Genomic DNA, 16,065 nt, shown 5'->3' with positions numbered 1-16,065 from the left:
AGTAAACGTATCAGCTGTTGAAGTAGCTGTGTTAGTGGATTTATTAGTATTTTAATTTTTCCTTGCTGTCATTTCTGTTTGTAGGGATCTCCAGGCACTGGGGGCCCCCCTGGCTTATTAGGTCCACCTGGTTCCCCAGGACCCCAAGGCAGTACAGGCCCACCTGGTATTCGAGGGCAGCCGGTAATGACGTATTTTCTGTAAAAATTATGGTATCTATCAAATGTGTTACTCTATGAAACAAAAACGCTGGTTAGCAGTGAGATGTCTTGAAATGAGCAGTATGGTGATGAGTATGCTGAGAATGAGATCTCGTAAGTCTTCTATGAGTCTGACATAATTTTATTGTTTTCTTGGAGATATGAAAAGCGTGTCTGTTTCTATTTAGTACCTTAATACAGAATGAATGAATTACTTATGCAGTTTTAACTTCATATGTACTAATTGTGTGCTTGTTTTCAGGGAGACCCTGGTGTTCCAGGTTTCAAGGGAGAAGCAGGACCCAAAGGTGAACCAGTAAGTCTCCATATGATGTGTAAGAAGAATCACAAAGGTTATATGTGTGCTTTGAATGGGCTTTAAAATTTTATGACATTTCTGATGTTATTTTTCATTATTACTTTTGTTTGTCAAGTAATTTCTATTATGGAAGACCAGCCACAATGAAAGTTAGAAAATCTTCAGAATGAATAGCAAAACAGTTCCTTTGATATGATGAATCACCTATCCTGTGTAGGCTTTATAAACCTGAAATTGCTCAGGGACCAATTAGTACATTTACTCGGGTTTCTATAGTGCTCAAAGTGACTTTATTCCAATTTCTTCATTTCAAGAGAAATGGATCTCATGTGTTTCTAGACATTTAAAATCACTCAGATCTGTGTGCTAATCATAAGAACAAAATAGTTTTAAAACTATACTTTTAATACATCCTATCCAGGTGTGCATAGTAGATATAAATATTAAAATAATAGAAATGTGTATATAATTGTATGGCATGAATAGCTGCTTATCCTACAGCTAATATTTCATAAGTATTCTCTGGAAATGTGGCTAATTTCATTCTTCATCTGTTTGAATTTTTGGGGAAAAAAAGTGATTCTACACAATTGGGGTCTGTTAGGCTCATTTATCTTCAGTCTTTCAATAGTTTAGATGATTGCATAAAAACTGACAAAATCATGCAGATGAAATCACGGTTTCCTTACTATTGACTGGCTTTTCATTTCTTTCAGAATGTCTTTGAGATTGTCATTGAGTTTTAGTTCTTTGTTGCTTGTTCAGTTGATGATTGTGATGAGTACAATTACGTAGTACTGTGTCTGAACAAACAGGTCTTTTTAATAACTACCATAGGGCCAAATGATAGTTGGAGTTCACTCGTATTGCCCCTCTTACTGAGATCTTTGTTTATAAATGAAGAAAAAGAGAAAAGCTGGTTCTGAAATGTTTTATTTTGATTATTCTATTTTTTAACTGATTCAGATCCTAGCCATATTTTCTTTCCTCCTTTATTTAGAAAAAGGTTTTGATATTATAAAGATTGTCTGTTTCAATATGCTTGATAATTGGTAAGCTTAGAAAGAAATTTTTACAAAATTTTAACTTCCGATAGGGCCCACAAGGTGCCCAGGGTCCCATTGGCCCCATGGGTGAAGAAGGAAAAAGAGGCCCTCGAGGTGATCCAGGGTCTGTCGGTCCACCAGGTCCTGTTGGAGAGAGGGTAAGCAATCCAGAAAAACAATGTTTTCAACTATCCAGTATTTCTCTCACAAGATATCTCAGCGTGACCTAACCGTGTATTTTCTTACGCTTAGATTGTGGGTGTGATTGGACTTGATTTTCCTAACAGCATCAAATATTGGTATACCACTTGGTTCTGTACCAGATTAGTGAATTCAGGGTGCTGTCTTCTGTGATAGACTGTAATCTGTGTGAAAGTTACGCTTTGAAGCTCAGGATCTAAAATTAGGGTCCGATTATTGTCTTATGGGGAAAGAAATTGGTGATGCTTCTGCTGTGGATATTGTAATTCATAGATTCAGTGCACAGAATAACATGGTAACAAATGTTGGAAATACAATGAAGTAATCTCAGATTCAGTACTTAAGCTCTGTACAAATGGTCATCCTTCATTGAATCATGCTGTTCAGTGTGCATGAATAAAACAGTGGTATTTTCATGTCCCCAAGTGAATGAGAAAATCCCAAATTTATACTGTTGAAGAAAATAGCAAGGAAATAAATTGAATTGCCAAAGTAGAAGTCAGATACCTTATTTGCAGTAATGTATTCAGGCAGTAATCCAGTGTCTGTGACTTTTCCCAGGGTGCTCCTGGGAACCGTGGTTTTCCAGGTTCTGATGGCTTGCCTGGACCAAAGGTAAGTGAAATAAGTGTTTTTCTAAATGCATCTATATAGAGAGAAAGGGTTCAATTCAAAATACACTCTTCCGGGCAAATGAGCAGGTAATTAAAATGACAAGTAGAGTGAAAAGGAATTGGAAAATGTTAAAAAGAGGTTAGAAGTCTTTCAGACTAAAATTTTATGGGGAGAAAACACTTCGAATTCCTGTGATGATGTTCAGCTTTCATTTTATGTGCCTGAGTTAATGGTCCCTCAAGCTCATAAGAGAAACTGACCTGTTTATATTACTGTACTGTTACAGAAATAATTCTATAATGTGGGACTGCTTGAAAAATTGTGTGGTTTTTTTGTTTGTTTTTTTTTTTGTGGTGTTTCTTCATATTCTTGTCTCTTGAACAGATCAGCTAATCTGTGTTTGGCTTTCTGAAGTGTTAGAACTCTTGCAGAGTAGTGTCTCACTAAATACTTTTCTAGTGTTTCTCTCAATACCTGACTTTTTGGTAGAAGTACAGGAATTATAATGTCCTCGCATGAGTTTGCGTTATGGAAGATGCAACTTTCTGCTCACCAAAAATACGTCCTAAATTGAAGTTAGGCATTTTATTTACCTTTCTCACTGTGACTGTTCTATGTCCTAACTAATAGCTTATTGATATCTCTACAGGGTGCCCAAGGAGAGCGTGGTCCAGCAGGTTCTTCTGGTCCTAAGGGAGGTCAGGGAGATCCTGGGCGTCCTGGTGAGCCTGGACTCCCAGGTGCAAGGGTAAGTAACTAATAGCAGTACACTATAAACCAGGACTAATGTTTTCAAAATGTGAGCATGCACTTAATGAAACTGGGTAGTTGTTAAAGGATGGACCTATGTCAGTGGGACAACTTAAAAGCTTAAGGCCAGAATACCTGTCTTTTTCTTTTTTCTGCTTATGTTGGAAGGTGCAAGTTGCATTTGTCTTTCAAAGAGGAAGACACTTGATTTGTAGACTGGCTAGTGCAACTAAAGGATGTGACCCTGTTGGAAGTTTGAGAGGTGTAAAAGTAACAAAAAGGGGGAATAGGAAAAGGAAGATCGAAAACGGTGAGGGATGAAGGTGTTAAGTACTTTAAAGATAAGGATGAGGACTTCGGATACAAAGAAGAAAACTGTGTGCAAAATGTTTTGGTGTTTTTCATCATGGTAGTAACAGCATATATTCTGGGTTTGTTTACATTTTCCTTGTGTTTTACTTATTTTGTGATAGAATTGTATGCACAATCTAATACCATTATTATTCCCATTTTTAGGGTTTAACTGGAAACCCAGGCGTTCAAGGCCCTGAAGGAAAACTTGGCCCCTTGGTAAGCAGCAGTTGGTCATTTCAGCTGATGCCACAGTTGTTTGGAGATCCCACCTCACTGAAATTACTTCTGTTAATCCCATTTTTCTTGATTTCTGGAACTTTGCCTTCTCTTTTAAGTGTTAATCTTGGGTTGCTAAGTTGAGATATGTAGTACAATTAATAATCTTATAGTCAGTTTAGCTGCTGCTGCAGTGTTTTCTAAGTGCCTCTTGTTTGGGATCAATTAATTGCTTATACATAATGGCTTGATGTTAATAAACATGATATTTATTTAGCTCCAGCTGTCTGACTGTAGCTCTGTCTTAGATACACTTTGATAACTGTAGCACAAAACAAGGCTAGTATTATTCTATTTACTTAAACAGTATAAGATAACTGTGTATCCTTACTTCTTGTTATATTCACTAGTTTTGAAGTGAAAAATTCCAGCACCAACAGCCTTTTTTAGGTAGGATGTTCAGTATTATGTTGGAAAGCACTTAGTTGATGAACTTTTTCCTCTATGACACTTAGGTAACAGTGTGGGTTCAGTTACTGATCTACGACACAATTTGTACCCTGTATTTTAATTTCGTTTAGGACAATTATTTAGCTGAAGAATTAGATGTGAATATCTTGTCACTTAAAGGTTGTTCTCAAATTCAATTAGAGCTGTTTTGTAATAGTAGTGCTGTTAGTCATTTTCTAGAGGTTAATAGGCTCACATAAATAATTAATTGTTTGAATTTAATGCAGAAAATGTTTTTTCTGGTAGGGTGGCCCTGGAGAAGATGGACGTCCTGGTCCTGCGGGTTCCATAGGAATCAGAGGTCAGCCAGGCAGCATGGGCATTTCTGGGCCAAAGGGTAGTAGTGTGAGTATGACACTTGGTACCCAAGATTTGCTTAATTTCAAACATTTGTGCAAATGTTAATGGCTGAAAACAATATGTAAAACTAATCGTTTCTCCTCCTGTGAATTAGGGTGATCCTGGTAAACCCGGAGAAGCAGGAAATGCAGGTGTTCCAGGACAAAGAGTGAGTGTGACTGTTACCGTTTTTCAGTGATTACAGAAAGTATGCATTTCTGTTAAGTCTGCTCACTATGCAAAGCTTTTTTCTTATGTCCTGATTTTTTTATTAATTTTTAAATTTCTTTTTCTTTTTGTTTTTTATAGGGAGCTCCTGGCAAAGATGGTGAAGTTGGTCCTTCTGGTCCTGTTGGCCCATCAGTAAGTCAGCTTCTTTAGCACTGTCTGTTTACCTGCCTGTCCCTCCATCCCTTCACTGATCTTTCTGCCTCCCCGCTTTTTTCATCTTTATGCCAGTTGTTGATTCCAAACAAGAATAACTGTAATACCAAAAGAAATCCTACAAAAAAGTGTTTAATTAAATATTAAGACACAGATGTGTTGGTAATACAATTTGTGTTATGGCAATTACAAAATAAAAAACCAAAACAGCACAAAGGAGAAATTTTTTTCCAAAGTTCACTTTTCTTGCTTTCTTGGTTTTAGTGGAGCTGGGTGTCTTGCCATTAGCAAAGAATTGCAAGTGAGAATCTTAATTGACAACCAGATATTTCCTTGTTTTTGATAGGATTTACTTGGTCTTCTGTAAGTAAAAATGCACAATAAACAAATGCATAACTGCAACAATGACTATTCAGAGAGAAGGAAAATTGCTCTACTGTTTTTCTAATGTGCACTTATTACTTCCTTTTGCACAGGGTCTGGCAGGAGAAAGAGGAGAACAAGGCCCTCCAGGTCCTACAGGGTTTCAGGTGTGTGCATTAATTTTTCTAAGAGAAAAAATAAATAGTCATCTCTTTACCAAATGAGGTTAGGAATACAATGAAATTATGTGTAACAAAACAGAGCATGAGAATTGATGACAATAGTATGTAGAATAATTACTGATAGCTTTCATAACAGCTGTATGGTAAACTTAACTGGAAAAGCAGCTCTGTATCCACTGAGAAAACCTTTCCTGTTTATTATTAGGAGATTTTCCAAAGATGTTCCAAGTATGGAGCAAAAAAATTGTTTTGATGATGAAGTATTAATTAAATCTATTTATAGACAACATGATTTCTAGAGCTGATGTGTATATGTCTGACAAATGTTAAAGAAGGGCTGCTATTTCATTTAGAGCGATGCAGTATTGATGTAACTGTTTTGACTGAGGACTTCTGACTGCATAATCTTGTACTGTATTTAATATATCTGTATCATCAGTGTTCTAAATGTGACTTCAACTTTTCCTATTTTATTGAAACCATATTTTATGTTTACCTATTTTTTACAGGGCTTACCTGGGCCACCAGGTCCCCCAGGTGAAGGAGGAAAGCCAGGTGATCAGGTAATTTCTGTATATTTTTACAAGAAAATCACTTTGTAAGGTAGCTTTACCTTTTCTCCTCTTAGTAATTTAATTTCCCACTCTATTTCAAAATACTTACCGATGTAGTCTAGAAGCTGTCTGTGACAGGACTGCTTTTGGAAAAAGCAATGAGTAGAATATAGCTATCTTACTGTTCTTGTTTGGAAAGTCTTCTCTTGTTCTGCCCAGATATTATTCAGAGCTAGTCATCCGCATTCACTTCATTTGTAAATTAAATGATTATTTCTAATTTTCACAGCTATAAGGTTATGAATAAGCTTTCATCCTAATGGTGAACTCTCTTCTGTAGGGTGTTCCTGGAGATCCTGGAGTGGTTGGTCCTTTGGGCCCTAGGGTAAGTATTTTCCTTCAGAAGTTTATAACAGTTTTCTGAGGATGAAAGTTGATGTGAACTTTTATGGGCAAAATGAATGTTTTGTCTTTCTAGGCCCAATAGAGTAATTCAAAGCGTGGGTATATTTAAAGTCGGTGTGTTTTCTATAAAACAGACCATCTTTAATGGTTCCATAGCCCATGAACTAGTGTTATTATCTGCTGATTGAACAGATATAATTATAAGCTATTTGGATACAGTCTGTGAGAACGCTGTTTTGCTAAGCACTGTTCTATATTGCCTACCTTTAACAATAAAAACATAATGCTGTTTGTTATTTCATCAGTTAGCCTATGTAGGTTGCTCTGAATGTAATGCTTTCTATTTATTTATGTAGATACTACAATAGATAAAAAATGCAAAATAGCACTATTTGAAAGGGCAAATTCTCAGCTACAAGATATTTTTCAGTATAGTCACCACCATTAGCTATACATTTTTTACCAGCAATGAACAATAATCTTTGTGCAGCACTTAAAAATTCTGTACTTGCAGAGGTGCTTCACTGTTTCACAGCTATATGGTGGCACTGTTTCTAGGAAAACATTGCCTATGACATCCATCTTGGCCTCAACAGATAAAAGTCAGAGGGCACCAAGTGCAGACTGCACGGTGGGTATTGTAGGACAGCCCCGCCAAGATTGGCAGAGTGCTTCAGGCTGGTAAGGAGCCTGGTGTTACCATGTCACAAGAGAACGGTTGTTATCTTTTCAGACCTAACTCTGAAGGTTTGAGCCTTCAGCTTAGTCAGCAACATGATTTAGTGGTCAGAGTTGATGGTTTGTCAGTGTTCCAGAAAATTGAAGGAATCTCTTACTGCCAAAGACAGTGCATGTCTCTATAACCTCTAAAGGCTGCATCCTGAGCATATTATTCAATGGGAAATTAACTTGTCATTGCTTCAAGGTCTGCTGTTTTGTCTCTGGTTTAGAGTGGTGACGTGACATCACTGATGATGATGCAGATGTCACCATCTGTCATGTATTTGTTCAGTAGGTTGTCACAAACTTGTGTATGGTATTCTTTCTGTTCCTGTGTTTGTGGAAACCACCTGACACAAACTTTGTGATATTACAGTGTTACCACCATTTCAGTGCACTGAGGATGATGTTTGGCTCTGTACACAGTTCCCTGGTTGTAGTCCTCTGGTTGGCACAGATCAAGATGCTCTTGATTTCATGGTGTGGAAGTGCATGGCTGTCCAGAACATGGCTCATCTTTCACATTGCTTTTGCCACTCCTAAAACACGCCACCCAGCATCTCATTGTGCCACATCCACTTTTTGGTCTCTACAGAATTTATGGAAGCATCAATGAATTCCCTTGGGTGCCTTTTTTTTCCACACAGAGGAATTGAGTGATGCACCTTTGCTTCATTTGTGCTTCCATGGCAGGTGCCATTCTGTCAGACTGCCCCTCTGCTGACATCTGCTGCATGGCAACAAAATATAACAAGATATTGGTGGGAAGGTTCAGTCTCTAATACTGTACTACTAACGCATACCTCTGACAATGTGAGCCAAAGTAATGAAATAGGAGGCATTACTTTTGGAGCAACCCACGTAGAATTAGTTCACAGGCTCTTTTTTTACATAATAGTTCTGTGCTTATAGTGTACTTAATGTTTTTGCTATCAGAATTCTGCCCTGACTAGTAAATAAGAAACAATTATCCATTTTATAGGGAGAACGTGGCAATCCAGGGGAACGGGGAGAGCCGGGTGCGTCAGGACTTGCAGGTGAAAAGGGTATGGCTGGAGGTCATGGTCCTGATGGTCCAAAGGTAAGCTACAGTGATATTTCTGTTGCTGAAGTGATGCCTTGTATAATTGCTTTTCAGAAGAGCGTCAGAGAAATTGTTGTGTATGCTTTTCAGTAGATCCAGGCAAAGCCATTTCTAAACTGCTAAAGAAAAAAAGACTAATAATGGCTCTGTGTTAAGAACTATATCATTTTACATGAAGAGAGTTGGCAGTGTTGAGTATTTAAAAGTAAATGCTGCAAAGTCTGTATCTTCCCTTCACCTGCAGTTGACTTAATTGATCCTTTGAAGATCACACCAATTACGTGAGATCTGTATTGGGTGTGCACTGTGAGAAAAGAGGTGTCAGTACAAAATCTCTTCCCCTTGTTACTTATACCTGCTGCCACTTTGTGTAATGAACTGGTGAAGCGTCAGGGTAAAGGCAAAGAGAAGCTCAAGCTTCTTTTTTGACTTTTTCTAACCGCCAGTGTGCAGTGGTGTGGTCACACACTAATGTGTTTGGGAGGACTATGGTATTACAGCTGTATTTCCTGAGAAACACAATGGGAAATGAGAAGTCTTTGGACATGAATAAGTTCAAAATTTAAATTAAATTATTACTTAAAACTGTGCCCAAGAGGCTTCAACACAGGCACAGTGTGTTTTGCACCCTGGAGACAAAGATACTTCTCAGATGAATAGACAATAACTTGCACTTAATTCATTTCAGGGAAGCCCAGGCCCTAGTGGGACACCTGGTGATCCAGGCCCGCCAGGTCTTCAGGGTATGCCTGGAGAAAGAGGGATTGCTGGAACTCCTGGTCCAAAGGGTGACAGAGTAAGTATTTCTATTGTGCCAGGTAGAATCACCTGTCTCTTAATATTGCATTTGTGCAGTAGCATGAGCTATTCAGCATTCAGTGTCATAACTTAAAGTTTCTGGGTTTTTTCGTAGGGTGGTATAGGTGAGAAAGGTGCTGAAGGTACTGCTGGAAATGATGGGGCAAGAGTAAGTAAAATCTGTAACTCTTTTAATATGAGCCCTCCACACAGAAAATTATTACCCCTTGTGGTAGGGGGTACTGAGATCAGATTTAAACTGTACTCAACTTGAAGATATGATGAGTTGACACATTTCTTCTGATGTTTCAAATCTGGTCAAATTTTGCAAGACAATTGTGCAAAGTGTACTTGTATGTCCATTTGAAGCACGTGTTTTGTAATTATAATAATTGGAGTTCAGACTTTAATGGTAAAGATTTGTGGAAGTAGCGTGTTAATTTGAGATTTTAAATACACAAGGAAGCCAAAGTGTTAGTGTTGTAGGATCCGGTGTGGTTGATCAGTTTGGATGGAATGACTGGAACTCACTTGCTCAACAATGCCATAAAGAGAGAGTATGCTTTAGGGGAGCGTGCAAGATGTTTGCGAATCTTCAAAGCCATGACAGACACTTTAATTTTGAAGTGTGAACAAATAAGATAACAGTTATCGAGGTCTTCTGTGTTAAGTGGGTAAAAAAAGAAGTTAATTTCTTCCTAAGAATGCCAAATAAAGCCAGGGCTATTATTGTTTTTTATCATTGGCTTTACTCATAAATGCAGAAAAGGATAAGTTGAAGTTAGTGAAGAAACAAAGAATGATGGAAAGGAAGACAACAGAAATATGGAACTTAGGTCATTGTGAAAGGACATGAAAATAAATTGTAGTTATGAAGGACCTGGTAAATTTTCAGATAAAAAGAAGAATTTAAAGGAAAGAAGAAATAATGGGAATGGTATCATATCAGAGGCTTTGAAATAACTGTTTTGAAGCATTAGTTACCTAACTTTCTTTCTACTTAATTTGTTCAAAAGGGTCTTCCTGGTCCAATAGGTCCAATGGGTCCAGCAGGGTCCACTGGAGAAAAGGTAAACATATTTCCCTGCCATTCCCTACTCAAGTTTCTTTATGTCATCATACCTTATTGGCACTTCTGCTACATATCAGATAAATTACTGGGAACTAACTTCAAATTTTGTTTGAAGGGTGAACCAGGTCCTCGAGGTCTAGTCGGTCCTCCTGGTTCTCGTGGAAACCCTGTGAGTAAATGTTCAGTTTATATCTGACATGAGTTAAAAAATACTACAAATATATAATTCTGATCCAAGCATCAGGTGTTTGTACCATTTGCTTGTATAGATTCCTGTTTTTCTTTATTTTATTTTATTTTTTTTTTAAAGCCAAAGTGTGTAGTTCTCATCTTGATATTGTGCACTTGTGAAAGTGTTGCCAGGTCTTGTTCTTCTGTCTTCTACTTTTTTTTTAGGGCAATCTTTACTTAGAATTACCTTCTTTTACCTCAATTCAGAAAGTATAAGATCACTTCTAATCACTGATATCTTTTTTAAAAGATTGCCAATTACAGATATTACTGTATCCATAAAATTATTTAGAAGGACAAAGCGCAGAGATAAATCTTGATTCATCCAAAAGTGTCAAGTCTTTTCATCTATTCTTCCTTCTATTTGTGATCTTAGAGTTCTTGATAGTTGGCCTGGATGACTAAAAAGTTAAAAGCTCAGCCCTTCTAGATTCTTCATACTGATTGGAATTGATTATGTCTGTCATAAATTAGAGCAATCTCAATTCTGGTATAAATTGAAACAGCTTGCACCCCTCTGGGGAATGCTGGAGTTTGGCAGCCTTCAACTCCTCCCTTTCCAAACAAATGGTATGTGAAAAGCTCAGCTGAAGCAGTTCACAGCCCATTCTGATCTTGCTGAAGAAGTATGCCTTTGAATGGTTGGTAGTTTGTTTTTCTTTTTTCCCCCGGATGTATCTGACTGGAATGGTAAATTCTTTAGAATGTGTGTTATTAGCTAATCCTGATACTACTGGAAGTGGCTGTAAGCAGAATTCCTTTTGTTGTTCTACTGCTTGCATACATCTTATGTCTCTAGATTCTAAAAGTTTATGTAGTCTTGACTACATGGCAGACCTAATTGTTATAGTCAGCATCTTTTATTGTGTGACTAAATGGTCGTGTGATTTGGATTAATAATTTAATAATAATTTAATAATTTATTTTGTTTCTTTGTAGGGTTCTCGAGGAGAAAATGGCCCAACTGGTGCTGTTGGTTTTGCTGGTCCTCCGGTATGTGTTTCGTAACTCTAATGAGTTTCTTTTAGTCATACTTTGACATTTTTAGTTTCCTTCATTATGAGTAATACTGCAGTGTTTTAGAACGTGAGTCACATTTTTGGAAGAAGATCTGCTTTTTTTTCCCCATCATTATACAAAGTAGTGAACAGGGCTAATGAATACCTTAGATAAGTGAAAAATAGATTTTTGGAAAAGATGATGTAATTTTTCACTGGATTTCATATCTTCATGAATACACTGAGTTGTTCCTTTGAGATTAAAATGAAGCAGATTGTGATGTGTTGTCTAGTGAAGGTAGCAAAGGCTTACTTTATGGATGCTGGAGGAAGGCTTGAATTCATGGATTAAACAGAAAATCTGTGAGACTTTTCAGTGAGTACCTCAAACTTCCTCACAAGGAGTTAGGCGCCTGCTTTCCCTGATGGGAAGATAGACTGGAGAAGAGAATATTGGTTCTGTTTCTTTCAGAAACGTAACAGGTTCTGAGGAAAGCATAACATGTAAATAACTAAAATACTTAATTAGAAAATATTTTCTATGGAAATCCCAACTTCACAGAGTTTTCAGAAAACCATACCTGTCATTTTTGGCAGACTGTGATGAACAATTACATTTCCCTTGAATTAACCTACTGATTTTGATTTCGAGATGTTCTCTGCAAAGTGACCTGTTAGGTTAGAAGGAGGTGGTATTCTCTGTTCTGGTGCTGCTTCTATAATATAATTTCTTATAGGGCCCTGATGGTCAGCCAGGTGTGAAAGGTGAACCTGGGGAACCTGGACAGAAAGGAGATGCTGGATCTCCAGGACCGCAGGGGCTTGCTGGATCTCCTGGCCCACCAGTAAGTACAAATAGCATCATCAGATAATAGTGTCATAAATTGATTCTGAATGTTGGTTATCATCCCTCTCTTTCTTCTTTCTTCTTAGGGTCCTTCAGGTGTTCCTGGTTTGAAAGGTGGTCGAGGAACTCAGGGTCCCCCTGTAAGTAGTTTATAATTTTTTGTGAGTTAACTGTAGACAATCTAATTTGACAACCTAATTCAGTGTGTGTGCCATCCCCTTGGTTAAGAGCTCTTCAGGTAACTCCGTTGTTTTATTTCTTTTTGTAAAGTTAATATTAATGTATTTTTAGGGTGCTACTGGATTTCCAGGATCTGCTGGAAGAGTTGGACCTCCTGGACCTACTGTAAGTCAGTTGATGTTTTAGTAATAGATGTATATTATAACTCAGTCATTGAAAACCTGAATAAAACAGGAAGCATGAAGCGGTGTTTATCACGTAATGCTACAGAAGAGAGCAGTTTGTGAACACTCACTTGTGTGACTGTATTTACATCGTACTTTATCAAACAGAATTCATTCATCTTGCAACTGTTCTGTTGTGTCCAAATTAGCACAAGGCTAAAATAAAACACTGAATGCAAACTTGCGCTTGATATTGGAAACAATATCAAAAAAATGTTTTAGCAGTAGTTATGCAATAGAAGTTAAAAAATAAAAAGTGTCTTTTAATGGAGTGATTTGAAATTGTGATGGGAGGAGGGAAGAAGGTGTGAGTGTGGATGTAGTTGTAAAATCCTTGGAGTTTAGCACCTCTGCAAATGAGATTGTATGACCTCCATGTTCCATCACACGTGGTTCCTCCCTGAGTCTTTGGTGGTTGTTTGTCCTGATCAGATAAATGTCCATTGTTTAAAACTTTTAAACTCTTATTAGGGAGCTCCAGGGCCTGCTGGGCCTATTGGTGAGCCAGGAAAAGAAGGACCTCCGGGTCTTCGTGGCGATCCCGGTTCTCATGGTCGTGTGGGTGATCGAGGACCAACTGGGCCCGCTGGTGGTCCTGGAGACAAGGGTGATGCAGGGGATGATGGTCAGCCGGTACGTTTGTGTCATTACTTCTTCCTCAACTAACTTTAGGTTTGGTCTTGTCATATTATTGCTACAAAAATGATGGTAACATCATTTTATCTCATGTGAATTTCAGGGTCCAGATGGCCCCCCAGGTCCAGCAGGAACTACTGGTCAAAGGGGTATTGTTGGTATGCCAGGACAGCGAGGAGAAAGAGGCATGCCAGGGCTGCCAGGTCCTGCAGTAAGTAACAACCACATGGATATACTGATGTTGCATTTTCTCATTGTCTTTATGGGATTGAGAGCATAGTGCACCGCAATGTGAAGAGAAAACTGGACAACATCAGTTCTTGGTGTGAACATAGAGAGAACAGTGAATAACTAGATATCATAAAACTGTATGAAGTGGGAGACTTTATTTCTGATTCTTCGGATGGCCTGAACCTGAATTAAGACTAAGTGGGTTATATGCTAAGACATATACCTAAAACATTATTAGTTGACTTGAAACACAATATCCTTGGGGAAAATAAAACAAAACAAACAAACAAAAACAACCCTACACCAGACTACTTAACTGCCCCAAAGTCACTTGAATGTGAGTAAATGTTCTATAACTGCTATTTCATAAATTGTGTCCAACAACATTCCCAATTGCCATTTGTGCTTTTTACTTCCTTGTGGTATTTATGAGAAAACCTAATTATCCAGGAGACAAAAACATTAAATAAAGTATCAGGAAAAATGGTAGTACGGAAGTTCTGTCACTAGTACTACACCCACAGAGTCACTTTGTAGTTTGACAGGTGGAAATCATTCCAGGGTAAAAGAATTCATTTTTGTAAATTACTTCCAAGTGTTTTGCATTCTCCCAGTGTTGGGAAGACTTCACCTACTGCAGATGAGGCCCTAAGACACTGACAAAGAAATTGTTGTACTAGTGATCTGCTACTAGACAGTGAAGCTTTTAATCAATGCAAGCCAGTTTAAAAGTGAGCGACATAAATAAATTGCATAAAAATGTTGCAGTATATTAAATATTATTCAAAGTCTTTTAAAATACTGTAACACTATAAAGCGATGGGAAGCACAGCGATAATAGCAGCTTAAGTCCTAAGCTGCAGCAAGTGAGGATATGCCCAAATGCAGCAGCTGTGTAAGCAGTAATAAAGGAAAGAATCTGCTTATCCTTGGAAGGCCTTACGTACATAACGATCTTTAGCAAGGTCCCCTTGCCTCCACTGCCAGCCCTTAAATGAGGTCTGGGATAGCATGGATCCTGTCTCCAGACCTTCTGGTCACTTGGATGTGTTGTGTGCCCCTGAGTTGGCCCAGCCTTCCCACCTGGCACTCAATCGCTGCTTCAAGCTGTTGTTTAGATTTCCATTACAAATACTTACCTTAATTTTCTGTTTTAGTAAGTCAAAGATGTTGAGATACTCATAAGCAGTGTTTTATAGGTGTTATTTTTCTTGTGCTTTCTTCTTCAAGTGATTAAATTGTTGATGTAATATTTCTCATTTCTTTAAGGGTACACCAGGAAAACAAGGTCCCACAGGGCCACCCGGTGATAAAGGTCCCCCAGGACCTATTGGCCAATCAGGTGCCACTGGACCTGTAGGGGAAGCTGGTCCAGAAGTAAGTATTAGAGCCTAGTAATGTGCAGAAAAAAACCCAAAACAAGAGAAAGACAACTTCATAATTTGTCTTTTAGAAGCGTGAGATAATGGAGCTAATCAGTGATTGTATATGTCTCATATCTCTAGGGACCTGCTGGAAATGATGGTACTCCAGGACGAGATGGAGCTGTTGGAGAGCGTGTAAGGATAAGTTGTTTTCTTAAATCTGAAAATCTCCATTTCATTACCATATCTTTTTTTAACAGTTCTGTTTTTTTCATTCAATTAACTGTAATGAGGAATTTGCTTTATAAGCCTATTACAGCTTTGAGTAAGAAGAATCTCTCAGAATTGAGAGCACCTGTCCCTGGAAACTGGGACTTGAGTTCTTAAAGAATGATTATCTTTGTAGGTTGCGGTTGTGAGGAAATAAATTAGGAATGCTAATGTCTTACTGCTTAGGGGAAAATACGTCAAGAATGTAACTTCCTATTATTTTTGTCTACTTCCATTGTCTTCATATAAATAATAGTGATTTATGTTTTGCAGGGTGATCGTGGTGAACCTGGCCCTGCAGGCTTACCTGGTTCTCCAGGAGGTCCTGGAACTCCAGGTCCTGTCGGCCCTCCAGGAGATGCAGGTCAAAGAGGTGAAACTGTAAGTGACTTGTTTTGGTTCGGTTTTAATAATTTGTTTATGTGTGTATGTATGTGTGCATATATATACATATATATATACAGATAGATAGATATATAGTATTGTGTCTACTTTTGCTGATCGAGTCACATGTCATCTCTGTGCAATCTTTCAGGGTTCTCGAGGGCCAGTGGGTCCCCCAGGCCGTGCAGGAAAAAGAGGTTTGCCTGTAAGTTTTCCATGATCTCTGATTTCTTCTGAGATACTTCTAACAGGGTAGAGCATGAGAAACAGAACCCAAATCAGAACACTGAGCAAAGCTTCAACATCAAGTGTTTTGATGTCCAAATGCTTTTCAGTCTCTTTGGAGCGTGATGCTATCCAGGGGATGGTAGAGTTAGTAATTGGCAATGATCTGTCTGAGAATTCGGCTTAAGAATGAAGAAATGAATGCTAAAGAAAAAGGCAGATAATTAGGTCAAAATGGCAGAAATGTATAAGAGAGAAAAATAAAAACAAACAAAAAACACCTGTTCCCATGAAATTGCCTTTTCAGCTTAGAAGATTCTGAATTCAATCTAATGGAAGAGCAAACAAACCCCTTCTACTTGT

At 38.0% G+C, this 16,065-nt stretch overlaps 1 protein-coding gene across 1 annotated transcript in view; it reads left to right on the top strand.

Moving 5' to 3' along the window:
• COL5A2 (collagen type V alpha 2 chain) overlaps nt 1-16,065 on the top strand; it is a 104,718-nt gene that overhangs the window by 77,479 nt on the left and 11,174 nt on the right. The window contains exons 21-47 of the mRNA XM_015867838.3: nt 85-183; nt 463-516; nt 1,616-1,723; nt 2,328-2,381; nt 3,031-3,129; nt 3,648-3,701; nt 4,458-4,556; nt 4,666-4,719; nt 4,860-4,913; nt 5,411-5,464; nt 5,989-6,042; nt 6,374-6,418; nt 8,141-8,239; nt 8,931-9,038; nt 9,156-9,209; nt 10,057-10,110; nt 10,228-10,281; nt 11,283-11,336; nt 12,079-12,186; nt 12,275-12,328; nt 12,480-12,533; nt 13,064-13,225; nt 13,332-13,439; nt 14,729-14,836; nt 14,965-15,018; nt 15,367-15,474; nt 15,629-15,682. Coding sequence (XP_015723324.2) covers nt 85-183; nt 463-516; nt 1,616-1,723; nt 2,328-2,381; nt 3,031-3,129; nt 3,648-3,701; nt 4,458-4,556; nt 4,666-4,719; nt 4,860-4,913; nt 5,411-5,464; nt 5,989-6,042; nt 6,374-6,418; nt 8,141-8,239; nt 8,931-9,038; nt 9,156-9,209; nt 10,057-10,110; nt 10,228-10,281; nt 11,283-11,336; nt 12,079-12,186; nt 12,275-12,328; nt 12,480-12,533; nt 13,064-13,225; nt 13,332-13,439; nt 14,729-14,836; nt 14,965-15,018; nt 15,367-15,474; nt 15,629-15,682 — 2,061 coding nt within the window. The remainder of the gene's footprint in view (nt 1-84; nt 184-462; nt 517-1,615; nt 1,724-2,327; nt 2,382-3,030; nt 3,130-3,647; nt 3,702-4,457; nt 4,557-4,665; nt 4,720-4,859; nt 4,914-5,410; nt 5,465-5,988; nt 6,043-6,373; nt 6,419-8,140; nt 8,240-8,930; nt 9,039-9,155; nt 9,210-10,056; nt 10,111-10,227; nt 10,282-11,282; nt 11,337-12,078; nt 12,187-12,274; nt 12,329-12,479; nt 12,534-13,063; nt 13,226-13,331; nt 13,440-14,728; nt 14,837-14,964; nt 15,019-15,366; nt 15,475-15,628; nt 15,683-16,065) is intronic.

The sequence above is a fragment of the Coturnix japonica genome, chromosome 7 (genome assembly GCF_054131305.1).
Source record: "Coturnix japonica strain WE chromosome 7, WE-NBRP24, whole genome shotgun sequence".
Lineage (NCBI taxonomy): Eukaryota > Metazoa > Chordata > Aves > Galliformes > Phasianidae > Coturnix > Coturnix japonica.
The sequence above is the reverse complement of the archived record's forward strand: the minus strand, read 5'-3'. Positions and strand labels throughout refer to the sequence as shown.